The sequence below is a fragment of the Centropristis striata genome, chromosome 14 (assembly GCF_030273125.1).
Source record: "Centropristis striata isolate RG_2023a ecotype Rhode Island chromosome 14, C.striata_1.0, whole genome shotgun sequence".
In the NCBI taxonomy this organism is placed as follows: Eukaryota; Metazoa; Chordata; class Actinopteri; order Perciformes; family Serranidae; genus Centropristis; species Centropristis striata.
Genome location: NC_081530.1, coordinates 9,333,914 through 9,361,419, shown reverse-complemented (window position 1 = coordinate 9,361,419; position 27,506 = coordinate 9,333,914). Strand labels below are relative to the sequence as shown.

General features: G+C 38.7%; 1 protein-coding gene across 2 annotated transcripts in view; it reads left to right on the top strand.

The window, feature by feature from the left end:
• trappc9 (trafficking protein particle complex subunit 9) overlaps positions 1 to 27,506 on the top strand; it is a 302,989-nt gene that overhangs the window by 126,749 nt on the left and 148,734 nt on the right. For both annotated transcript variants that reach the window (XM_059349529.1, XM_059349531.1), the window contains exon 18: positions 17,114 to 17,256. In XM_059349529.1, the coding sequence (XP_059205512.1) occupies positions 17,114 to 17,256 (143 nt within the window). The remainder of the gene's footprint in view (positions 1 to 17,113; positions 17,257 to 27,506) is intronic.

The following is a 27,506-nucleotide window of genomic DNA, read 5'->3' as shown; positions in this document are numbered from 1 at the left end:
TTCCCCTTAATTTAGCTTTTAGCTCCTGGATGTACTCATATACAAGAGACAGAGAAGACGAGTTAGCGGCGTACATGTTGTCCCTGATGACCTGTCGCTGCTCTGTCAGTGCTAACACTGTGATGTGGCACCGCAGGCTTCCTGTCTCTAACTGATGGCCAAATGATCTGGTCCATTAAGACCCTAACCCCAGGGATAACTGAGTTTTGTATTCGTCTTCCTAATTACTCTTCATGTAAAATACACAGTGCTGTCTGGGCTCCCAGGCAGCTTTTTATGAGCTGCGGCGAGACAGGCCAATCGGGAGAGCAACAGTTGGTTTGCCTCGTGGCTCTTCAGACTACAGTGAGATCTCTTCAGAGGGCTGTCCTTATTCAAAGAAAGTACTGAGACGCTAACTTTGGCTTTTGAATTATTGTTTAATGTTGTATAATGTAGTGACTGTATATATTTTATCCTCCCGCACTAAAATACAATGGTGAGGCTTAACTTTTTAATTAAATACATTTTTCTAGTATATGGAGAGTGAAATATCATTTTTTAACCCTTTGAACCCCAGGCTGTATCAAGGCCTTTTTGCTACATTCTACTTACTGTGCCTTGTATTTCACGGCAATAAATAACATATATGTACAATATATATTATACGGCCTAAAGCTCTATGGAATCAGAACAACCATGGCACCATGCCAATGTGGAACAACTCAACACAAGTATGACATAAATCATGAAAAAAACAAGTTACATTTCATTGATAATTTTTTTAAAAATGGAATTAAATGGAATTTAAATAAGTAACGCTTTTGCAACCATCACAAATATTCACATGCTATACATAGTGAACCATTTTACAACCTCTACTTACAACCGCTTCTGTCCTCTCCTCTCTGCTCTGTGTAAATATATGTTCTGTGAATATTTATGACGTGACTGTTCGTCTCAGCAGAATCAATCAAGGCTTCACAGTGTCTCTGAAGAGCAGAATTTAATGTTTAACAGGATCTAGAGTTTATTTTTGGGGACTTTCTAAATGAGACATGTACAATAAAGTAACGTTGCCAGAAATATCACAATTCTTGCTTCATTTTGGTTACTTTTTTTAATGGAAACTTTTGTAACCTATGATCCGTTCAAGGCAACCCGATCAACTATTGCTAAAGGACCCAAGGAAGTGCAATGTCTAGTGCGAGTTGTTGACAGGATTCCCACGCTTCTTGGAAAAACCTAGAAATTCAGAGACTAGCTGCCCTGTCAAGGACCCAATCAATGTTGAGTGTGAAGTTGTTTAGACCAGTAGTTCTCAACCTTTTTGAGTCGCGACCCCCAATTTAACATGCAAAAAAGGACTCAAATTGACCACAAAATGACAAAAAAATTACCACAAAAAGACACAAATTTACCAAAAAAGACACAAAATGACCACAAAATGATCAAAAAAGACACAAAATGACAAAAAAGACACAAAATTACCAAAAAAAAGACACAAAATTACCAAAAAAGACACAAAATGACAAAAAAAAGGGAAACAAAATGAATAAAAAAAAAGACACAAAATGACCAAAAAAAGAAAAATAAATGACCAAAAAGACTAAAACACATTAACACATGAAAACTTTAACACAGTGGAGACAGAGCTGACTTCCAAAATGATTTGGTGACAATCTGGGACAGTCCTCTCCTATAAAGGTCACGAGTGAAAATTTACTAAATGCAAAAATGAACTCCTACAGTGACATAGACTAATTGTTCATTATACAAGTCTAAAAATATCAAAGACAACAACGTACAAAGATTAAATAAATGAGCCATAGTGTAGTTCCACCCCCAAAAGGTCAGGATAAAGTTCGGTTTGTTGGCTTGTGTGTGTGTGTGTGTGTGTCTGTGTCTGTGTGTGTGTGTCTGTGTGTGTGTGTGTGTCTGTGTGTGTGTGTGTGTGTCTGTGTGTGTGTGTCTGTGTGTGTGTGTGTGTGTGAGAAATTGCTGGTGTATGCAAGCCCAGCGGGTAAAATTAGTAGAGAATCAAGCATTTCATCATGCTTACTGGACTTGAATCCATGTGTGAAATCCAGCGAGCCGGGCCAAGTGTGGCTCCATATGCTGCTGCGCTCGATGGCTGAGCCGGTGTCCATCAGATCACCTTCTGCTGCACCACAGTCACCCTGAGCAGGATGTTTATATGCCAGCACGCCTCACCATCCAACACACCTGCCAGGTCATTGTTTTGTGTGTGTGTGTGTGTGTATATATATCGAGGTATATGTGTTTGCGTAAGAGCGCTCATGCATATACATGCGGTTTATCATTTTTTCCAGGCTTTGGAGTTTTCGACTTTCAGCTCTGTTGGTCACAACTTCGAAGCTGACTTCACATCTCCATGGGTGACTGGCTGTTGATATACTATAAGAACAGCAGTTGGGGCAAGGGGCGATGTGCGGCGTCTCCCTCTGGTCCCTCTAGCTGGTAAATGGTGTGACACCTGCACGAGACCACAGGGTTACATAAAAGAACGGGCGTTTGGTGTCTGAGGCACCTGTGGGTCCCGTGTTTACCTCTGATAGCACATGAACAGAAAACGACACGTGTGTGTGAGTGTGCGGTCTCCAGTCTTCATCTGGGACAGATGCCACTCTCCTTTGACAAAATTTAGTGCTGCTGTTCATCCACTTTCCATCCCCTTCATGACTCACAACATATAATCAGATTGAACCACATGTAAGTGAATTAGTCAACACTCAGAAGAGAAATCAAATTACTGGGGATGAAATGGTTCTTTTATTGTGAGAATTCACAGGAAGCATTTATATTTACCAAGCAGACACACCTGGGTTTCCAATGCATGTTTCGTCACCCGCTGCCATACGGAACGCTGAACCTTTTTTTTTTTTTTTTTTTTGTAAAAAGGGTGAAATCAAAATATATAACCCTTATTTTACCAGGTATGTCCCATTGAGACCAGTAATCTAGCCAAGACAGCAGCATAAGAGGATACAGACCAAACAATACAACAAACAACAATAAAATACACATATAAGGTAAATAATAAGAGTAAAAAGAAAACTCTCAAGGGACCTTCAAGTTTACCTCTACTGGAGACAATGTTGTTTAACACATTTTTATGAAGAATGTTGCAAGGGATACATTTCAGTAGGAAACAATGACTGAAAATAACAAATATTGTCTTTTTTACTGCAGTGACAGCTCCAGTCAGACATTTTGAACAGTTGTAGTGGCCTTTGCTGGGTAACGACAAATATTAAATTAATTTAAAGTGAATTATGTTTGAAAAGAAATGTCACAGTACTGTTTTTCATACAGTTATTGAAATATGTCTTATATTTAAGATATCCTTAAATGTTTTATTCTCGTTTTATATATCTGATTAATTAGTAATGAGTTCATTTATATTATAAAAGGATATGGCATTTTATACAACAATTTGTGCCCACCAAGTAATTGGTTAGAAAAGATTCTTAGCCCTGTTAAGAACGCAGAGGAGTTCTAAGAGAACGGTTTGCATTCCTTAACGAAGAGAAATCGTCGAGTCATTCCTCAGTTTGTCTGAGGAATGACTTGACAAACTGAGGAATGACTCGCCGATTTCTCTTCGTTTAGGAATGCAAACCGGGTCCAATCACAGAACGGGAAGGGATGGCAAGACAGACAGATGGAAGCATGTAGTTTACTTACGGATCTCTCTTTGGATCTAGCTATAGACAGTGTTCTAGAGGGAGCGTGTCTATGTTCCCCAGGTCCTATGTTCCCGTGTCCTATGTTCCCCGGGTCCTATGTTCCCAGGTCCTATTTTCGTAGGTCCTATGTTCCCGGGTCCTATGTTCCCCAGGTCCTATGTTCCCGGGTCCTATGTTCCCCAGGTCTGTTACTTTTTCCACCATTACTGCCAAATTCCATGGCAAATAGGCCTAACCCTAACCCTAACTTGGGGAACATAGGACCCGGGGAACATAGGGATGACCCCGTTCTAGAAAGTTTAGAGCGAAAGTTTATTTTAAAAGAAGATAAACGTTTGGCTTTACACTCCTTTATCACCACCAAAAAGGATGTTTTAGCCTTGCTTCCAACAGGATTTGGCAAAAGCCTAATCTACCAACTAGCCCTGTAAGTGGCTAAGCTAATGGGCTTTAGCGAAACCCCGGTCGTTGTGGGCATCTCATACGTCATCTGACATAATTGATATGATTGGCTAAGAGCTACGTACAGACGCTTATGATAGACATTCGTAGCACCCAATAAACGGCTCTGGAGGATTGTAAACCACGCCTCCTCTATGGAAAAATGAATAGGAGGTCCGTCAAATAATGTAAACTTTGTATCTTGTCGTTAAGATATTTTTGATCATTAAAACTCTATAATTGTTGAGGATATATTATTACCCTCCATAGTTCATAGAGGTTGCACATCACTATTCAAATGTGATGGGAGTACATGGTGAGGTTAAACCAAGGCCATGACACTGAGGGGTTTGATGACCCTGCTGCTGTAACCAACCAGGGAGCTGCGGTTTTAAATATTTACACAAGCTGAACGCAGCTGTTTCCCCAGTAACCTGATGTTGTTGGATGAGGAGAGAGAAAGGATTTGTGGGAATGGCAGTCCTGAAGGGTTTCATGGGATAAAGAGGACATTTTTAATTGTGCTTACAATCTTTTTTTCACAAAACTGCCAACAGCCTGGGACTGGTTAGGCAGCACATCTGATGTGTGTAACCACAGATTGACAAACCTGCCTCATCCAGGTGACTGCTAAAATTGTGGTGAATGGTAAGATTTAATCAAAGTATTTCTATAATATTTGTGGTGAACTGTAGGTTGGTCTTTTTTGGGTATTTGTCCCGCCTCTCCTCCACTGTGATTAAACAGCTGGTAGACAGTGACGAGTGGCAGCATTTTAACGTTACCAAAAGTTGAACATTTTCAACTCTCTGTGACCTCAGATAAACACCAAACATGCAGCACTCAGCACACAATAGATGCTCAGCGCCTTGTCACAAGGCTGATGTTCATAGCAGAGTGTGAATACAAAGGATTAAAGTTGGTGGTTAGTAATTGGCAACAACTCAAAAAAGTCCTTTGTGCAGAATAACACAGATATGGCATGCATCATTATGAAAGAAAATACGTTGGATTCCTCTGATAGATTATGTTTTTAAAATTGAAAAAAAATGGAATTATTTCATATAACACTTTTCCAAATGTCCATAAGCGTCATGAATATTGGGGGAAAAAGGGACTCTACTAGGGATGACACTGATCGATCGGCAACTGATCGGATCGGCCCGATATGATATAAAAAACGGTCGATCGAAAAATCAGATCAAAGGTTAAAATCACCGATCCGATCGCATTATACGTACATGTGCTTTACAAGTGTTTGTTATGGTGTGATATACACTCCGGATCCAAAGGTGGCGGTAGTGCGCCGAAACGCTGCCACTTTAAAACAAAGAAGTAGTGTTGTGTTGTGGTCATGCAGCCTGCATGCACCTACACACACCGACAACATGTCTGCCATATGGAACTTTTTCGAAGTGAGTAAGTCCGATGTCACACACGCTAGCTGCAATTTATGCAAGCGTTTAGTGTCTCGTTGGGGAAACAACCCAACCAGACGAGCAAAAAGAAGAAAAAAACACCGACCCCACCGGCTCTCCTGTAAACAACAATAGAGAGCACACAGTCCTACAACCCTCGTGGTGAGAAATACAGCAATTTAAAATGGATAGTATCAATAAATGACTGAACTTTCAAAATTAAGCTCTTGCCTGTTCTTGACTGCCCTATAGAGGCCATGTTGGCATATTGTTTTCCACAGTGCCACTGCTGCTATATTAATATTAATATATATTAAAGTTACTGCTATGCAATAAATAAAGGTCAATCTAGGTAATCTAGTAGTATCTAGTAAATAAATGATTACAAGGTTAACATAAATGAAAGAATATAGGCCTGTGCATGAGTGGATGAATTGATATTAATAATATCATCCCACGTGATCGATCGGTTCTGATCGGTAATCGGATCGGTGAGGCTTTAGGTGATCGGTATCGGTCCCAAAAAACTGGATCGGACCATCTCTAGTCTCTACATATTGTTATACATATTGAACTATTTGCGTGTTTATAGCCTCTCCTGTCCTCTCCTCTCTGCTCTGTGTAAACAGATTTTCAGTGGATACTTGTCACATGACTGTTCATCTCAGCAGAATCAATCGTGGCTTCACAGAGTCCCCGAGAGGTGCAGAATTGAATGTTTTTCACATAATCTGGTTATTCCAAACATCTTATTTTTGGCGATGTTTTAAATAAGACATGTAGAATAAAGTGATTTTGACAGAAGTATCACGTTTAAGTTCAACATGGTACTTTTTCTAACGGAAACTTTCGAAACCTATGATGCATTCAAGGACTCTCTGAAAGTTCAAATATAATCAAATATAATGCCTGCATTTACATTTTCTTAAAACAACAAATGGTGTATTTTTGGTGGCATACATTTCAAACCACTGGTTGGATGGTGGGGTTCACAGGTGGATATCATGCAGATTTTTTTCCACCCATCGACCATTCAATTGGTTGAAAAGTAGGTATGATTTCAGTCAACCAAGATTTGCTATTGGTTGACTACAGCCTCAATGATTTCAGGGATAGGTGCAACTGACACCATATGAATATTAGAATGTTATCTTTGATAATACAATTAGTAACATCACTGCAGCCCCACAGTGCTGTTCTCTTCCCTGTACATTTCACAGTGATGATCACCTGTCTGACGCTGCTGGAGGGAATTTAATGTCACACGGTGCTCTTCAAATAATTTTACTACCCTCCATCTCCTATAATAATTTGAGCTTGACATCCCATATCTCCCTTCGTCACAGATTCCTCATAGTTGGGCAGGTTGCTCACCCACTCTTTAAAATGTCTCCCATTCTAATTGCCACATCATAAGCAAACCCTAACTGTGAGTGGGTGCAGAGCGTGACATTATAAACGCTGTGGGCAGAAATGTCAGGACCATCATTAAGTGGACCGGCTCGAGGCTGTTCCAGATAGGATTTTTGGCTTTGGGTTGGTTTTTGGAGCTGGGGTAAGTTATTAAACCATACTATGCAAACTTGTGTGCTTCACTGGGTCTTCTCCCTTAAAATAAAAATAAAAATCCTTTTCCCTGTCAGCAGTGTCAGCTATTTCGGTCTGCAGGCAGCCTGGTTGTTACCGAGCAGTTTCAGATGCTCTAACCGCCATCAGCTGTCAAATCAACACAGACTTGTTCACAGTGCCCGCGCTCCTCATCATCCAGCCATTATTGCTAAGTCATTACACCATGGGGCTGAGAACATAGTCACTCTTATCAGCCCTTCTGCCCTCTTCTCTCATCGATTTATCTCATCAATTGCCAATAAGTTCAGCAGAAGCATGATAAGCTGTCTGAAGGCCACAAATACCACAGAAGTGCCTCTTAGAAGCTGGAACGTAGACCCAAATGGTTTATCTCATACGGCAACAGGCTTTGTTAAAAGGCCATATGGTGATATCGTTTGCTCATATTGTTGCAAGCATATTGCATCAAACCTTTTACAAGAAAGCTCCAGTAATGAGCAGGTGCACAGAAAAAATGTTGCACCGTTGTATCTCCCACTTGTCTGTAGAGACGGCAAACAACTTACTCCCACCAGATTCTTGATTTGTATTTCTCTTCCTCAGCTAGATGTAAAGCTATCTTCAGGATGCGGTTTAACTTCCCAGTGTGGGAACCCTGCGGTACCCAGCTGATTGGCTCAGTGATTGACAGCCAGGTGTACATATGAGAGACAGTCCCAGCAGTACTCGTAATGGACATACTGCCACGAATGCCCTCGAGTCATTTCTCAGTTTCCCGCAGAGGCCGAGGCCACCAGGCGACTAAATATCTCTCCCGGCTGACGGCTCACTCCGCTGCAACTAGGCAGATGCAACCTAAGCAGGGGTCAGGCCTCATTTTAAGGACAATTAGGCACACAGACTTCCATTTCATCACATCATCAGTGACTCTGAACTTTTGTGACCCCCTGTCTTCCCACTATTCAACCACCTGTCCCAGTTATGAGGGAAAAACCTCCTCATATAGAAAGCACTAGGGACCCATGGATAGATAATAAAAAAAGAGATAATGTGTAGCTAGGGGAACATGTTATTCACCACATTTCTTTTCCAAATTTAGGATGGAAAAATAAATGTTTTTGAAACAGACAGAGAAATTGATGTTGCAAGTGTGTCTCCCATAAACGGGGGCTTTACGCCATTTCCAATTTGGCCGTCTGCAGGAAGATAATGATGTTTCACACCAGTGCCTTTTACTGTGGCTTTTGCTGAGACTGTGGAAATAGCATTGTGAGAGTCTATTTTTTGTGTTTGCAATTATTACAATTAGCCGTGTGTTAGTTTCCTCTCACCAAAACCGTCAGAAAGACTGCTCATGTGCAAAAATTCATTTTATTTTGAAGCATTTGTTGGTCCTTTTTCACCTCAAGCCCTTCTATCTTCATTTAAAACTACATTTGCAACAAAGTATTTGTATAGGCATACACAGGTTTCTCTTTTAAAGCCATAATATGCAGGAATTGCTGCTTTCTGTTATCTACACGTGCTTCAAACTTGGAACCCCTCCCTGAACACAAACCCCATAGTATCTCTCAAAATGGAAACGAGCTTTGTCTGCTTGATCTTTTGCCGACCTATAATAGTGTTTTCTCTTTGTTTAAACTATTCAAATTGCACTTGCCCTCTCATTTTAAAATGAACATTAATCGCTGGTGTCTGTCATGTGCCATAAAAAGTAAATTAGGGCCTTACAATAGTCAAATTGTCATCAAAACTGCAATATGGACTTTGCAATACCCAAATTGCAAGAGGTGCAATAGTTGTTCAAGGCAAAATATGTAAAAACAACATTCTGAATTAAGTATAGTGGTGCCGAGTCTTACAATGCAGACAAAAAATATTTTGCATATCATTCAAGGGGTCGGGGATGCATAGTTATGCATAAGGAAGGCATAAATGACTGTCGTTTTTTTTTACTTTTTAGGGTATTCCTGTCCTTCGAGTGGGCAGCTCTAAGCTGGCTAAGCTTTCAAGCAGCTGCCTCCATACTGATTGTTTATTTTTCTCATGTAATTCTCAGTAGGACGTAGGACGGACTATAGGTGATATCCAAGCGTTGGAATCACCTTAATAAGTCTTTGCCCTAGTGCCAACAAAGGTTAGGTACCATACCAAGCAGGCTTATACAGTTTGAGAGGCCCCAGTCCCCTACCTACCTGTCAATGCTTTATCTTAGTATTCCTGTCAGGAGACTTGTCCACGCCATAATCTCCTCAGCAAGATGTGTCAGGATCTTTATCTTCGTGCCAAAGCATTCAAAAAGCCTTCAGCTTCCCTCTTCTTTACTTTTTTTGTTCACCCGTCATGTGCACGAGAGAGAATACTATATGCGACGTTCAGAATTCACCTCCATTGTCAAAACAGATGCTGTGTTTGTATGGACGGAAATGATGGATAGTCCTCTGAGGCTTTGTTGTGACACAGCAGAAAAATATCAAATGATTCAAGGCATTCAAGGTAAAAGCCAGTCTAACACTGAGACTGCTATTCGTGCCACATCGGTGATGCTGAGCTCTAAACTAAAGATTACACAAGTATTTTTTAAAGATACCAGCCCATGACGGTACACTTACAATAACACAGGATCTGCGTTGTGGTTATACACTGTAAAAAAAAAAAAAACGATTTTTTTTCACGGGAGAAAAACGGCAGCTATTGTTGCCAGAACGTTCCTGTAATTAATACGATGCAACTTTATCTAATTTTACGGTAAAATATTAGCACTTTTGATTTCACATTGACATTTTTTTTTTTAAAGGTTATATTTTACCGTAAAAAATAAAGTTTTTCCATCAAAAGAAATGCTGTACTGCCATATGATTGACAAGAAAATACTTTTTAAATGCCACATAAATTAAAGATTTTACCATTAAATATTACAGTATATTTTTGTCAGAGATATGGTGTTTAGTACATTTAACAGTGAGAAAAACTACTGATGGCTTGTATATATTACTATATTACTATATTATTATTTATACAGTCTATGATATTATAGTATATTTTTGTTATACAGTGTAGTAATGTATCCCCCCCAAAAAAAAAAAAAAAAGTAAAAAATACTGTTTTGGCTGATATATACATTTACGGTGTTTCATCGTTACTGAAACTGAATTAACCCATTTATCATTTTACGTCTTTTACTGTCATGGTTTAGCAGTTTTTCACCGTAAAATCCACAGACATTTTTTTACAGTGTAAGATTAGGAAAAAAAGTGAAAGAATAACATGCACATAGTAAAAAAGGCAAGACCGGAGCGTAATAGTATGTGTTGTTGTGGGGTTTTTTTTGTTTGTTTGTTTGTTTTGTTTGTCCGTTCCTTTTTGTTTGATTGTTTTTCTCATGTTTGTTTTCTCATATGTTTTTTTTTTTTTCTCATATGTTTTATTTGTTCCTTATTTATGCTGTATAACAATGTCTGTTGTGTGTTGAGGGTATAGGTTTGGATATTATTTTGGTTTTCTGAGTGGTGTGAAAGGAACCAGCCCCCCGCTTAAGGTTGGAAGGTGTCTCGCTTTCTGTAATAAGTTTTTGACTTTGGCAAGCTTGTGTTTCTGTGAATATTATTAGAGCTATTTTGATTTACCCTATGTGAGGGAATATGAGTTGTGGAGGTTGGAGTTTTGGGCATATCCTCTGTAATCTGTTGATTGTGTGTGATAAAAAAAAAGAAAAGAATAACATGCACAAACAAATTCAGGGGGTTTGCAAATAATTGATGAACAGAAGGTTGGAGGCTTATTGCATCATGTCTTGCTTAAAGTGTGCATAGTACCTGTAAAGACTGTGTTTCGATTCAGTGTCCTAAAAGAATGCTTATTTTGGCATTAGAACACCGTATGCGCAAGGGATTTACTTTTTACCCCTTTTACATTAAGCTCTTGACCCGTGATAGTGGAGGTCGAGCAGCTTTAAAGGATAGTCCCCTGTCTAGTGACCTGCATGGATGATACACCACCAAGTGAGAGGTCACCTGGTGAAAAAGGGTTGGTGCAGAATGAGCAATCATACCTGGCTTAAAACAAAGTAGAGAGCGTTATTATGCCCTGCCAATCCATAAACAGACCACGGTTTGGTGCCAATAATCTGCAAAAACTACTTTTATCAATCGATCTTTCATGATCTCCCAATGTAGTTATAATTAATATATTTGTATGTATATATCGGGGGCTTTCTCGCAGTGCTGCATTGTTATCTGAAGAATAAAGGTCTTGCAACATGCTGGAGACTGGCCATTCTCTTTCTGATAGTTATATGAGGGCCTTCTTATTCTCTGAGTGTGTCAAGGTGGCCATGTCTTTGAGTTTTAGGATAGCTTCATTTTGTACAGATTATTAAAGGGGACATAACGAGCAGAAACCCAAAGTACAAATTATGAGCATTAAACATCCCTTTTAAACCCTCAAACAAATATGTGATTTCGAGCTATGTACATACAATGACTTAATGTCTTAATCTATTGATTCATTGGTTGTCTTTTGACAATATTTAGAAGCTGAATTTAAAGTGAGATCACGTTACTTTAGGGAGAATAAATAACAAATAAGTTGGCGTGTACTCGTTATATGTGGTGGGTCTCAGTATCAGACAAAGGGTTCAGGATTTTATTTGGTTACCACCACTGCGGGGGATATCCCCAAATGGCAACATCACTAAACTCTACCGGGTCAAACCTAGGGCTTGTGCTTTGCTGACTTGATAACTGTGCTCCCTATGATCCTCTATGATAGTAACATTAAGTGTTATCCCATAGCTGTTACTTAACGCTAAACCGTTAGGTAGTGTAGCTTTAAAGGATAGTAGCTACACTGTAAAATCTGTAGCTGTGGTTGCCAGAATTTCACCGTAAAAAATACAGTGAGTGGGTTTTCTACTGTACATTTAAATGCAAATATTATCAAAAACTGTAATCTTGACTGAAGAGTCCCTTTTTTTAGGGTAATTGTGTCCTAGTGAAAATATGGTATTTCTCCTTTAATTTTACATGAAAGAAACTGTGTTTTCCACAGTTTAAAATTTGTACTATTCCTTGATTTACGGTAATTAAAAGCATCTACTAAGGTGGTATTCAATTTTGAATTTTATGTCTACACTGTAAAAAAAAAAAGAGGTTAATTTACGGTAAAATACCGGCAGCTGTGGTTGCAGAACTTCACGTTAAAAATGACAGTGAGTGGGCTTTCTACTGTAAACGTATATGTGAATTTCAGCAAAAACTGTAATTTAGACTGAGTAGTCCCTCTTTTTTTTTTTTTTAGAGTAATTGTGTCCTTGTGACAGTATGGTATTTCTCCATTAATTTTACATGAATTTTTAAAATATTTTTACAGTAAAACTCTGCTTTCAAAAGATTTTCAAAAGTTTTGGACTATTCCTTGATTTACGGTAAGTAAAAGTGTATTATGGTGATATGCAATTTTTTATTTTACGCCAAATTTCTCATGGAATTTGACAGTGTTTTACTGTAATTTCTACAAATATATTTTTACAGTGTATCATATTTCCACAACTTGAACATCATTCATCAAAATTACAAAACAAATGTCATGCTCTTGCTTTTTCTATTATCTTTCTATTTCCTGTTTGCTTGTTGGCTACAAGACAGCAATTTAAACACAAAACAGCTTGTGCAGTCTGGTTACAAGTGACGGTGAACACCTTAATTGAACTGTTACCTTAATCTGTGCATTCTCACTAATCACATTGTTTGTATGCATGTTGAGGTAATGCATGTGTGCGTTCAGGCTGTTTTCTCAGACTGTGTGTTGCTGCTGGCCCGCTCCCAACCCAGTCAGCTCATTACAGCGGGGCCTATTTTTAGCCCAGTGTGATTGAAATAGGGTCTTGAGGGGGCCGAGAGCAGAGTGAGAGGATTGAACGGAGGAGGAGGTCGGGGGTTGGCCCCGGTCTGAAAAGGAAATTGGGGGTGCACAGCCGCTGTTTGCTAGTGTCACCGAGACAATCAGTGTTCCTCAAGAGGATCATGTCGAGGCCGTTAGTAGCACACAGGATCACACAGTGGAATGTAACACAGCACTGAACTGCTCCAAAGACAAATGAGCTTGCATGTTTTTTTAAAACCTATGCTGTCAGACTTAGAAATCCTGTCCATTAATAACCATATGTCCAGATATATCAGAATCAAAATCAGAAGCCTTTATTGTCATTGCACAGGATGTACAGTAGTGTTCAAAATAATAGCAGTCCAATGTGACTAACCAGATTAATCCAGGTTTTTAGTATATTTTTTTATTGCTACATGGCAAACAAGGTACCAGTAGGTGCAGTAGATTCTCAGAAAACCAAAAAGACCCGACATTCGTGATATGCACGCTCTTAAGGCTGTGCAATTGGGCAACTAGTTGAAAGGGCTGAGCCTTTGCCATTCTGCTTATTCTTCCATCCATTTTGATGGTTGTCTTCCGTTTTCTGCCATGTTGCAAAGAGTCAGCCTTAATGGAAACACGACTGTATTCTTTGGCAACACAGATGCAGCTCAAAAGATAAGATCTTTGTTGTTTTTTGTTCTTTTATGGGCTTTATTGATAATAATTAAAAGATAAAAAAACACCAGCATTATCCTTTGGAAAACAACAAATGAAACAAACATTGTTTTAGAGAAAACATAGACTGTAATGGAAACGGCCTCCAACCAGTGTCTTTGCTCGAGGAATCTGAGAGATTTCAGTCGATCAATTCAAATGAGATTCATATCAACGTATTGTTCCTTTCATCATATTGTCAGCACAGCATGAGTCTGTCTCTTGCCTTGCATTGGAGGGCTGCTCTTCCTCCACATCCAGTGCAGACTGGCTCCACCGGGATGACAAATAGCGAGGAAAATGGTATTCAGAGAGGATATCAGGATTTTAATTTGCAGTCTTTGCATCAAGCGTGCTTTATGACATACTCCATCAGTCTTCCTCTTCTGAAAATAAGCATGCTAATGATATTAAGCTAAGTGTCATTATATATCAGAGGACTCCACTACACTCTGTAGTCACCCTCAGTACCTCTAGTATGCTTTATCATAAGCTTCAATATGATAAGTTATGACATTTATTGTGACCGATAACAAGACTACAAGTCGACAGCCCTGCTAGCTCCTCTCTGAGGTTGTTATGTTGAGTAAATTAGGTACTATACAGTTGTATGTCAGCTTAATAATGAAATGTGACATAAAAGAAAAAAAAACTTTATTACAGTAACTAAGCAGAACTATTTTTACTTTTATATTTGGACTGTTTTATTTGATATTTTACAAAATTTGAGTATGTAGTGTTGTTACAACAAAAAACAGTACATTTCTGAATGTAACCATTTTTAAATAGCACTAATGCAAGAAATTGTAAAAAAAGATATATATTTTTTGTTTAATGCTTTGCTGTTTGTAGTCTGTTTAAAAAAATATATATATTTAAAGTGATTGCCATTCATGGCAACCTATGCAAAGAACTGCTTGCAAATTTCTCAAAGTCGTTGCTAAGCCCTGGCTAATGTAAGCATGAGCAGTGTTTCGACTAGGGTGGAAGTGGCCATCGGGAAAGTCTCAGGCCACGCCCTCTCAAAAGTCTGCGTCTCTCCACTACAAGTTAGCCCCCAGAGGGATTTAGAGACTCCAGAGGTGACATATGGTTTTCGCTGTCGCTAACTGTGCACAACATCAGCAGCTGAAAGCAGCATGGCTATTTATGCACAGTCTCCACTGATCATAAACATAGTGATTGTGAATTAACAGCATTGCTAACTGTGCACAGAGTGTCTGGTGCTTGTTGTAAACAAACAGAGATCGCTAAGTGAACACCTCCTATAGCAGCAGCACATACACACTGTACTACTGCAGAGCTAACTGTAGCTAACTATAGCTAACTGCTGCTAACGGCGGCTCTTCTTAACAAGCTTGCCTCCAGCTCATTAGCAGCTCCTTATTAAGAGTAAGAAGGAGTCGCTGGATTTGTCTCCAGTCGCTTTCTTGAAAAATAGTTGCTACGGGGGTCTGAAAAGTTGCTAGATTTAGCAACAAAGTCGCTAAGTTGGGAACACTGCTTTGCCGGCTTTTACAAATGGCGTGTGTTGTTGTCATGTAGAGTACTATGTCACATCCTGCTTAGCGATCTATCCAATCAGTAACCAGGCTTTTTTCAGGGGAGAAAAAAGACCCTGCTCTTCAACAGGGACGAAAAAAGTCCCGACAAAAGTCCGCTCCAGACTGCTCGTATTCAAATTAGGGGCGTTTCGGCGAGTGACACTCGCCTCATTCCAGATATTGTCTGGATATTGCCCGGTAGTGGAAACAGCCCTATTCTGACATGCTGATGTTTAGCAGGTACATCTTTGAAGTGTTTACAAGCCAAATTGAGTGTGTTAGGCAGCAACATTGGCTAATTTGTACAAGTGCAGCTGAGGGTAATGGGAATGTTAGTTCTGCAGATGTTGATTAACCAAATAATTGTACAAAGTAGAATTTTGATCTGATCATAGCATTAGTTTCTTGTTTTTTGGGGGCATTTTCAGGCCTTTATGGGATAGCCAAATAGAGAGATTAAAGGAAATGAAGGGAAAAAGACAGAGTGACATGCAACAAAGGTAGCCAGCCAGATGTGAAAGTTGAGACAATACCAGGGCCCTAACCCTGTAAAACCATGCAGTAAATGTTGAGATATTTCACATAAAACTTGACCCATTATTGCCACTGGATCACAAGTCAGAGGTATGGCCAAAGTCATCCTATGGGGGCCCCAAATGCCTGTACCGCATTCCATGGCAATCCATCCAGTAGCTGAGGAGGCATTTCCCTAAAAAACACAATTGTGAAGCAGGTGGCTCCAGAAGAAAATTCAATGGATGCCCATAGTCAGTAGGTTTTATCTTCTGGAGAACATGAATGTCTGTACAAAATGCCATGGCGATCCATCTAATTGTTTCTGATATAGTGTATTTCAGTCCAGACCTGGAGGACCGACTGACACTGCCATCCGTAGAGTCGTGCTGCTAAAGATTATATGTTTAACATCAAAATTTACGAAAGTGTGAAGTAAAGCCCTTGCAGTTAAGATGAGTGAACAGTTAGAATGAAGGTGCTTGGTCTTCAATGATGATAATCCTCTCTAATGTTTCCATCGCTCTTTGCTCAGTGTGCTGTGCTGCTGTCATTAGATTGTAATAGAGCAGACGTCTAGCCAGCAGGCTTCGAATCATTCCACTTGGCACTCTGCACCCCCACAAGAAGGGATAAAAAGTAAAAATAATCAAAGAATCAGTGAAATTTGTTCTGGAAAGGCACAGCCAGTACCTCCATCAGCAATATGTGGAGAGATGATATAGGCTGCATAGCAAGAAAAGCGGGACCTTGGACGCTCCCTTACCCCGCTTTAGCCCATTGCCTGAGTCAGCGAGTGCTATCTCACCATAAACTGCCACTTTTAATTTCCCCATCCTTCGCCCACTTGGCCGCTTGTCCTGTGCCTCCCCCTCCACAGAATACCTCTGAGTACCTCTGAGTAATTCTGTGTGTCCACTTTCTCTCAGTTACTGTGGATCGCCGCCAGCAAATCCCACCTTCTTGTCCCGTACTGTTTTAGGACGAGACATGTTGATTCTGAGTCATCTGTTTGGAGCCACCAATGGTACCCTCCCACCTCTCAGGGTTTCTAAACATTACACTTCCATTTCATTAAACAGCACAATAGCTGTGCAAAGCCGAACTTATTTATCTTGCTGTCGTGACTTCTTATGCATCGACCTTAAAAACAAGCTACATTGCTGATGGGATGGCAGGCCAAGACATTCTGGCTGTGACCTCTGACCCCAATCACACTCAGTCTTTCATCCAGATGTTTCTTTGAAACCACAGTTTGCTATTTTTTTTTTTTTTTTGGCTGAATCCGCTCTCCATTCTTGTACACTGTCAAACCTGCTTGAGCTACATTTATAACCTTCCCTTGTCCTTTTTGCAGACTTTGGAGGCAGTGCTGAACTTCAAGTATTCGGGGGGAGCAGGCAAAGTGGAGGGCTACTACAGGGAGCTGTCTTTGGGAGTCCATGTTGACGTTGAGCCATCTGTATTCTTCACCAGAGTCAACACCCTCCCTGCAACCAGGTAACACACAGATTTAACCTACACGTCTATTTATTTGAGCTTGGGCTCTGTTTCCTGATCAAGGAATAATCTTGTGTTGTTTATATGTTGGTTGGTTGGGCAGGCGGGTGATTCTCATGAACATGGTACAGCTCAAAGCAAAAATCCAAGAGCATTGAATACATATTTTCTTTGACCCTTTATAACATATACAATCTAAAGTCACTGTTTAATATGAATTTATAATCTATTTAAACATTTTAAGGTATTTTCTGATATTTTTAGAGACACTGAGCAAAATTAATTACCGTAACACATTTTTAAATTAAAAACAACAAAAGATTTTTTTTTTTTTTTGGCAAGCACTTAAATATGCTCAAGGGTAGCTGGTAACATCAAAATGTATTTTATTTAAATATACACATATTTTAATGCAAACATTTTTATCATTACCGTAACATCTAACCATTTTTTCTCATCAATTTTCATTCAGATTTTGTTCTTTATACATTGTCAAAAACCATTATGTTTGATTATATTCTGTTATATTATACATTTTTAAACAAATGTATATTTATTTTTATAAAGTTTATACAAGTGTGGGGGAAACCATGAGATTTTTATCTCGACGCATCACAGTAATGGATTTGTTAATCAAAAATATGTTTAAAAATATAGAAAATATTATTTTAACACAAAACAATGAATTGTGCCTCATTTAGGCTATATTGTTCATTCATATAAAAGTGAAATATATTTAGTTTAATTTTTAAGTATGTCCTTATATTCTTCACAGACATAACTTAGACTGGCTTCATGAGGCGGAGGGTTGGCCTATGGTTCCCAGAAATGTTCCCAGCCCTTTTTTTTTTTTTTTGTCAGTCAGTCAATCAGTCAGTCATATGATCCTGCCGAGTTCAACCTTAGTGATTCCTGATGGGGTTTTGCCAGTGTGAAAATGTTCATATTATTGATATTAACCCACAAACCAGACCAGACCAATATGTATTGAATTTTACCACTAAGTGTGTCTCTAGCGACCGATCTCGTGTGGAACATAATAAGAATGAGAGAGCCCATAAATGTGACTGTAGTCCACTTGGCGGCAGTTATTCACCCCTAAGCCAGGACTTTTTCCCGCAGTGTTGACACACTGCTTATATCTATGTTTTCTGGCTGATCCTATCAAAGTGCTTTAAAATGTTTCCATATTGGTGTCGCTGACTCAAATGTGACTAGACGTGAGCTTTGATTGTACTCTCCGATTACGTCCAACTTGACCCTGCATTACATTTTTTTATGCATCTGGGCTTTTGTTGCTAATCTAAACTCAGGCATTGTTATATAAAATAGCAATACTACTCAAGCTTCACTGGAGTGCCAGAAAAACACAGCGAAATCTACTTCATGGCGCGCTTGTCCCAATAATGGGTGATAAATCTCAATTCTAAAGGCTCCTTTTATCTCTCATACACTACATTTTTTTTTACGTTATTGATTTGGTGAATAGATATCAACCTTTTCTTTAACCACTGCGGAAACAATCACTATGACATTACTGCTATCAAAACCAGAGGACTTAGAAATTGTATTTTTCACCGACAGGCCAAATAGTGGCAGACGTGGATATTTAGAAGTGGATATTCAGTTTTTTCTCATGCTCTCACATTCTTTCTATCCACAAAAGACACACAGACATTACTGTGGACAGCACCACACACACGTGTACACACACACACACACACACACACACACACACACACATTCCCCATGTCTCACTTCACTCCACTTTTCAGCTCTCCAACTCTCCTGTAAAAAACTCTGAGCGGGAGAGACAGATCGTAGCAGAGTAATGGCCACTTGAGGTGAATCATTAGCTGTAATAATATCTGCAGTTTAAGCCATCCATCTTGGCTCAGCACTGATGTGTATGCATACATAGAGATGCTGCACTGCTTTACCATCACCCTGTCATCGCATCCTCTCTTTACTGCACCCTTCGCCCTTTCTGCCTCATCACACTGACTCTAAAGCAAATCTCCTATGAAATGTGTTGAAATTGAAGGCCTTGGAATGGTTTAAGGAGACTGCAGGTGTCTTTAAGTAAAAAAAAAAGTTTCTTTGTATCGCTCAATATCACATTTACTGCCTTTTTTTAAAAGCTCACATGTGTGGTCCTTTGCCCAGGATAATCTGTCTAAGACACATTGATAAAGCGACTCACAAAAGCAAAGATGAAGAAACCTCAGGTGCCAAGTTAAAGTCAGATGTGTGTTTGACTTGTCTGGTTTGAGTTGGGCTGGGCAGTAACAATTTGTCATGAGCAACCATTTAGAGTAAATGGCAACTAACTATTGGTCTTTGTTTGCCATCAGTGGCAACAATTTTTATTTTGCAATTCTCTATTTTTTGACAATATCACAAAACTCCAATACCAGGTCAATTATATGGATTTTTCAATAAGAAAATAACTTGCATTTTGAGAGAGGTGAAGTATACACAGAAACAGCAATTGGAAATATTTCAGGGTAAGGCTTAAAAATACCTGAGATAAAAATCCGTGAGACAAGAGTAAAATAAATTTCAAGCACAGGGTCATACATTTGAGAACTCCACAAAGTCTGGCCGTAAAGGTATTACATAATTAATCCACTTGGTCCAGAATTTATGAACAAATTCTCCTGTGGACGGAGAGAGAAGGTAATCTTTTCCATAGAATAAATGTCATGCACTTTATCTAGCCACTCCTGCATAGCGGGGCTTCACGAATCAAGTGCTTTTTACAAGCAGATATCAAAATACCAAACATGTATTCATCAGGACCTCTTGAAAGTGTTGAAAATGTTAATAATGTTGAAAATAAGTTTTAAGTATGTCTTTTAGTGCTTTATAAGACTCTGCCCAAAAAGGTCAACAATTTTTCAACCTATAATAAATAAAGACGGCAAAAAGCAAAATGTGCACCGAAAAATAAATATTTATTATATTGTTTTAACTTTAATATACTTTTAAATATATGAGATATCTTATGCTTCATTTCAGGTTTATACTTTTGGATGTTTATATAGTTTAATGTTAAAAAAACCCATTATTTTTCACATACTGTCTGAACATACCTGTAGAAACAATCTGTCTAAAATGTTGAGATAGTTTTAAAGAAATGATTATACATTCATTATAGTTTTTTGTGGAATCATTTAACATTATTCTGTTCAGTAAGGCGTCGGACAGTAGAATATGTCAAAATGTTTTACCTACTATCAAAATTTCACCAAAAACAGGCCACATGTCTGCAGTGATTTTCTTGTTTCTGATTTCCTGTTTGGAGGCGGGACTATGAGGCATACGATTTAAAGACACAGTGACATTGAGCAATTTTTTTAGAAAAACATACCTCAGCTAAGTGGTAGAGATGGCTGAATCAGGTGGATTTCAGTTAAGCACTCCTTTCATTGAGAAATGGTTACTAAAAATGAGCTCTACCATATGGTTGAGCAGGCAGGTAAAGGGTTAAAACAAACAGTCTCTTTTAGAAAGACATCATCATCAGAAATTTTATTGAGTAGGATAAACCCCTTGAGAGGAATCCTCTCGTTTTCGAGGGGGTCCTAAAGTACATTACAAAACAAAACACTCAACAATTTACAGACATACAACAACAAAGACAACAGGCATCAACACAAACATAACAAACAAAAAATGAACACAAGAATAATCACAACCTCTCAATGGCCACAAGTTGGCCATAATGCCATAATGCCAGACATGTTTATACTCCTCAAAGCAAAGCACTCCAATGGTGTAGTTTTGTATTGAAACTTTTATTGCAGGTATTGCATCAACACTACTATCGAAGAATATTTAATGGTACCCAACCTTAATCCTGCCAGCAGTGATATGTGAGAAAAACATTGGTTAAAAATTCAGAAATAAACCCCCCTAAACCCTGACAATTCTGACATTATCTCTCCGAGGCTTAAAACCCAGATTCCAAAAAGGTGTGACTTATGTCTAAAGCATGAATAAATGGAATGCTTTAATTTGCTAATCATATTTGACATTTATTCAATTGAAAACTGCGCAAAGACAATATATCCGTTTAAACTGATAAATATTTTCTATATACATAAATATAGATTTTATAAATTCTGTATACTATACACATTTTACACATCATTTTAACTTCTTTGGAAACTGAGTTATAGTTCTAAACGAGGCTCATCACCTCAGCCATTCAAAATGACACAAGGAACTTTTCAAAATTTAGTTCCAACCATTCACAGATCCAGTTATCATTATCTCATACTTTGTACACACAAAGTCATGCATTATTTATAGGAGTTCTCCTCTGGAGGGATAGACATTAAAGTCACTTTACTTGTTGAGATAAGTACTATTGAATTTCTTCTTGGCTGCAAGTTAAAAGAGAAGTGGTTGTATGAAATTGCTCAATAAAACAGCAACTCATCCTTTTCTGTTTTTTTGTTTCTACGTGTTGCTCCCTCCCTCGCTACCTATCTGTCTATCCGCTTCTCTTTCTCTCCTTCCATTCGAAAACAACAACAACCACATAAAAGCCCTTTTTCTTGTACTCGTGCGGTGTATGTGCAGTCGTACAGTAGCTGCATCCACTAATAGAGAGGAAAAAGAAATTCTCTCTCTGATGCTTACATTTTCTCCCTCTCTCATTCTCTTCCTCATCCATTCTTCTTTTTTCCCATGTATCATTATCTTGCTTAGCATCACATACAATTTTTGTATCCTCCCGTCTCTTTTATCCTGGCTCTTTTTCTCTACCTGTGCTGATCTTTTCATCTTCTCTCTTTCTTTCACTTTAACGCCAATCCTCCAATCTTTGTCGAATTTCTCTCCAACTTTTCCTCCTGCACATCATCTTTTCTTGCATTATGCAGAATATCAAACTATAAGCACTCAGTATAGTGTCTCCAACAGCACAGTGTGCAATGTGCAGCCATTTAGCACCTGCTTGGCGCTGGTTATGTAAGATTTAATCAAGGTAACCAGTGGATTAGATGTGCATAATCAGGCTTTGACAATATGCATCACTCCAATTAGCGAGTGTAGACGGAACACATGCCTCACCTGGAGGGGAGGCCTCCATCCCTGCCAGCTGTTGTGGATAACAGCTGCTGGTAGAATCCGATATTAATCTTTATTCTGCCCTCCTGGCATCCCTGCCATAATCAGAATAAATAATTGCAATTAGACTTCTGGTTGAAGAATGTACAATGGTGAAATTGCAACAGTCAAGAAAAACATGAATAAAAGTTTCATGGGGGATTTTTGATAAGTTTGTGCCTTCACCAATTGAAGGGACAGAAATAGCAGGTAATTCATGGGTGCTGTTGTGGGTGCACAGCTCTGAGCTTGCAGCTTGCATCAAATGTGGTTAATCTTTGTACCAAAATTGCAGTGCACTCCTGGATTGCCAGCCACACCTTACTGTGCTTCTCCTACAACTTAGGTGCAAAATATCCAACATAGAATAGAGTCTTTATTGTCATTGCACTCTAGTATAAAAAAAAGTTTTCCCATCAGTGCAAAAAAGATAAATATTAAATAAATAACCAAACAAGGCATGCACCCACCAAACAAAAAAGCCACCACACACAAATCACAAAGTAAGGGACTGTAAACAGGACTGCAACAGAGACACGTGGCAAAGCTGCGAATGATTGCGAACACTGCACACACACATTGCGCACAAAACATTTCACTTTTCAGGAAAAAAGAGAAAAGGAAAAGCCTATTGCACATGTCACGCAGAAAAAAAGCCTATTGCACATGTCATACATGAATGTGAAACGATGTGTCAACTGTGTAGGAAAAGAAAAAACCCGCAGCAAATACAGGTTTCTGTCTCTGCCCTGTCTTGCCTCTTTCCATCCATCTGTCACTCCACCACTGACACCAGAAAATGTCACAACAAAAGTCAAATGTGTATCCTTGCAAACTATGTGGAGCTGGAAGCTTGGTGATGTACAGTACTGAATACTTGCACTGCTATTTGGCAAGCTTTGTCAACTTCCAAGCTAACCACGAACATGCTAGCTACTGTAACTGGGAACATGTTAGCCTCAGGTAGCCTTAGGGTTGCCACCTTTTTTCCATATTTTACACTTTAATATTGTATCCATTTTGAATCAATACTTTCCAAGTTACATTGAATGCAGCATCATCCCACCTGCATTCAGCCTCTTACAGCTAGTCCCCGCCTACTTGTAGTGGTGGTTTACAATCAGGTCAAGGTCAGTGTATATGATGGAATAGTACCATTAGAATTTAGGAGAGGCCACCAAATTTTGTCTTTTACGGCAATTGTTTTTCTCCAGATTTATTCGGGAGTTCATATGTATAATAATACATTAATTCCTTATTTAAACAATGTTATGATTAACCACAGCTGTTGCCCAGCCCCACCCAGGCTTTATTTTTCTGCTTGGAAGGTGGTAACCCTATGTAGCCAACCAAGCTAGCTGCCACCTAGCCAACCAACTAGTTTTGCCGCTGGATAGTATGTGAAGACCAAGCAGCAATCACCAGCACTGAAAAATTAAGCTGATGCAGATGCCCAAAAACTGCAGCTCCTCGACTGGCCACTTGAGGCAGACTGCAGAAATGAGTCAATCCCCATTTACACACCATGTTAAAGGGTTTTGGTCTCTATAGCTAATTTCCTCAATCATGACCACTGTACAGGGAGTTATTTGTTATATTACTCTCCTGTTTAATTGTATTAAAGCTAATGTTATGGTGGTGACTGCCAGAGATGGATAGGCGGACGGACGGACAGATAGAAGATAGAAGAAAGGGGAGATATAGGAAATTGCACAGAGCCACCCATTTTGAGCTGAATGTTGCTCTATAGAAACCTATGGGTGACGTCACAGAGGCTATGTCCATACTTTATACAGTCTATGCCTCCAACATGCTCACTAGCTAGCAACATGCTAGCATCAACCTGCCACAATATGCCATCAGTAGCTGGCTGGCTTGCTAGTTTGCTTGCTAGTTTGCTCACTAGTTTACCAATACAGTTTTTCATCAATTATCAAATTGATCAAATCAAATTAATTGATTTACATGTGATTCATTTGATTGAATACAATGTGCACAAAAAGATTATATCATTCAAATATAATGAGGATGATAGCAGGCAACATAAGCTGCAAACAGTAAAACAGAAAAAATCAGCTTGATATCTTGTCAAGGAAAGCACACAGTGTGAGAAACTGGTGTGCAGACGTCTCTGCTCTCTGTGCTGAAAGCTGATAGTTAAACTGAACCCTCTTGCACATAAAGTCCTAAACCTTGATGTTTAAATCATGTTTTAGTTTTCCTGGATTTTGCAGCATAAAATGATTATTAAAACTGTGAATTGTCTAAAAGCTTTAGAGATTCAAGACTTTTTGCCCACACCTTACAGTATAATGTAACGGCATAATCCACTACACCACAAACCAAGGTCTTTAAAACGAGACATTTAAAGTGAAAGTGTTTCTTACAGGGCTACTGTGATTTCATTACATTGTAACCCCTGTATCTCATTTACCTCTCTCTCCCTTGTGTTGCACTCGGTCTTACTTTCTACTGTTTCTTCAAATGCTCTCTCCTTTCTCTGTCTCAGCGTTTCTCCATTCCTCTGTTCATTCTTTTTCATCTCAATCTCTTTCTTCCTTTCTGCCTCCCTTGTATTGTGTCTCTTGTGACGTCTTTCATTACTTCCCTCCGTGGCTCTCTTTGCCTCAGTATATGTTTTTAATACCTCTTCTTGTTTAAGCTGTCTCTTTCCTGCCATATTCAGAACAAACCTTATTTTCTCTCCTCTCTTGCTTGCCCACATAGGGCCATATGTAAGGTGACAGATCTGTTAAAAAAAAGTGACAGAGAGCCGGGACGTGTGAATTACTCAGTGATCCATACTTTACAGGGATCTGTTAAAATCCCATTCGCTCAACATGGTGTTGGCCTGGAAAATGCATTACTCTACTGGGAGAAATAAACTGATCCTCTGATGTGTTTTCATGAAAGTGCATCCTGTGTATCATCTACATCATCATGAGTAATTCTGACACTGCGGTGCCTATGTGAAGGAAATCCTCCACTGATCTGTTTCCAGCGAACATATGTAGGGATGGGAACTGATAACATCTTGCCATTATTGAGTCTGCTTATTGGTCCGATTCTTTATGGATTTCCTTATTGATTATATTTCTCTGTTGGGGGGAAAAAATTAGGCATCCGAGTCTGACCACAGTGTAGATGAGGGAATATTTGTGCAGTATTTGTTCATTGTTCATTTAGGTTGTCAAAGAAAAAAAAGCTGTTAAGCCACTTTTATTTTGGATTTTTGAGACTGATACCAATACCAATGTTCAAGAGGAAAAGTTCAGATTATGTGGTTGCTGATAGAGTTGATTTTTTATTTGGAATGAAAAATAGTCCTTTTCTTTTCGGATTATGCACCGATTTGATCCTGCAAAGGTTCAGAAGGCTGCTTTCTTAAGCAAACAATTAAAAAATGTAATATTTAACATTAAATTAGGGAAGGCAAGGCAAGTTGATTTGTATAGCACCTTTCAACAACAGGGCAATTCAAAGTGATTTACAGAAAACATTAAAACATTTAAAAGAGACATTTATAAAATGACAATGAAATTTTGATTTAGATTAATGATGATGAGTAATGATGAAAGAGTTTCTGTACACAAATTCCATTTTTAATTTAAATTTTATATGCTTGAAAGCACTACAAATATTATCCCATTCTCTTTCATTGACAGTTTGATTCGGATTTAATTCATTATTGACACGATGCACATGCTGGCAGCAATTAGCTACTTTTCACTTGTTAGTAAATCTTTAAACATGGACATAAAGTTAGAGTCAACTTATGTCCCTTATTGGCTCCCGTAGCTAAAAATATCCCATCATTGGCAGTACTCTAAATCCAACCAGGCTAATTAAGGCTATTACATTTTGTGTGTAGGGAATATGTCACGTTTTTGTGTCGGAGTAGGGCTGCAATATCAGCACTTATTGATCACAGATTTGCAGAATTGACTGAGGTGTGGGCCCAGCTGTATTGATCTTTGTGTTTTTGCCTCCTCCCACGGTGTGTGCCATTTAACCACCCACAATAACAACGTCCCCAGTCCCAACTAATGCCCAGTCAGTGTCAGTGTCGATTTGCTCTGTATTGTTGATGTAGGAACAAAGATGGTCAGACTGTGGCCCCGCTATTTGTCTGCTTTGTGGTCTTGGCATAGAAATGTGTGGCGCCAGGATTAGAGACTTTCTCTGCTGCAACAGGGTCCTCTTCAAATCAATAATAGCAAAAATGCTGACCTCATGGTTCATGTGTTAGTGCGGTAGTGTTCCCAGAAACACACACTGGCATTCTGTCACTCGATTTTCTTCCCTTTTTGCTACAACACAAGTTGTACGTGAATAATCTGTTGGAAAGGTTTTTTCTGTCTTCATTACAGACATTAAAGTCATTCATTACTTAGAATGAATTTTCAGTCACGTACGCATGGTGGTAGGGATGACACAATACCAGACATTTTGTAGTCGATGCAATACCAGGAAAATTCCACAAATCTCAGCTTAGTTTTTTTTATTAATATTTTTATTAAGAGGTACATTAGAACAGGAACCAATTTTATAATAACATTGAGTATCACATCACATCCGCATCACAATTGAGATTGTAGACATATCGATACAATAGAAATACTGTGCATCATGATGAATGAAGAGCAAGACATTTTGTCTGTTTGTGGCCCAATAGGAACCCAATCGGGCGACAGAACAAACAATGTGCAAATCAAAATAAATAAATAAATAAATAATTAAAATAAATAGATAAATAAATAACTGGGGATTCTTGTGTTTTAGCTACAGGGTGTAAACAAAAATTCAAGGGAAGCCAAAAGACAGGAGAAGAGAGAAAATAAACAAATAAATAAATAATATTAATAATGATAAAGGTAAGAAGAAAGTACAGTTCAGTACCAGTTTTTAGAGGATAAAACACAGAAACAAAACTATAATTCTCATTTTAGTCTTCCTGATCACCAGAGACAGTATTAAATACATGGTTGACAATGAACTTTAGCATCTTATTTATGTCCATAACTCTAGTTAGATAATTCTTCCTGACTGTCAGAGTTCATTGTCATCCATGCATTTTATACTGTCTCTGGATGACAGGAAGAATCATAGAACCATGGTTACATCTGTAACCC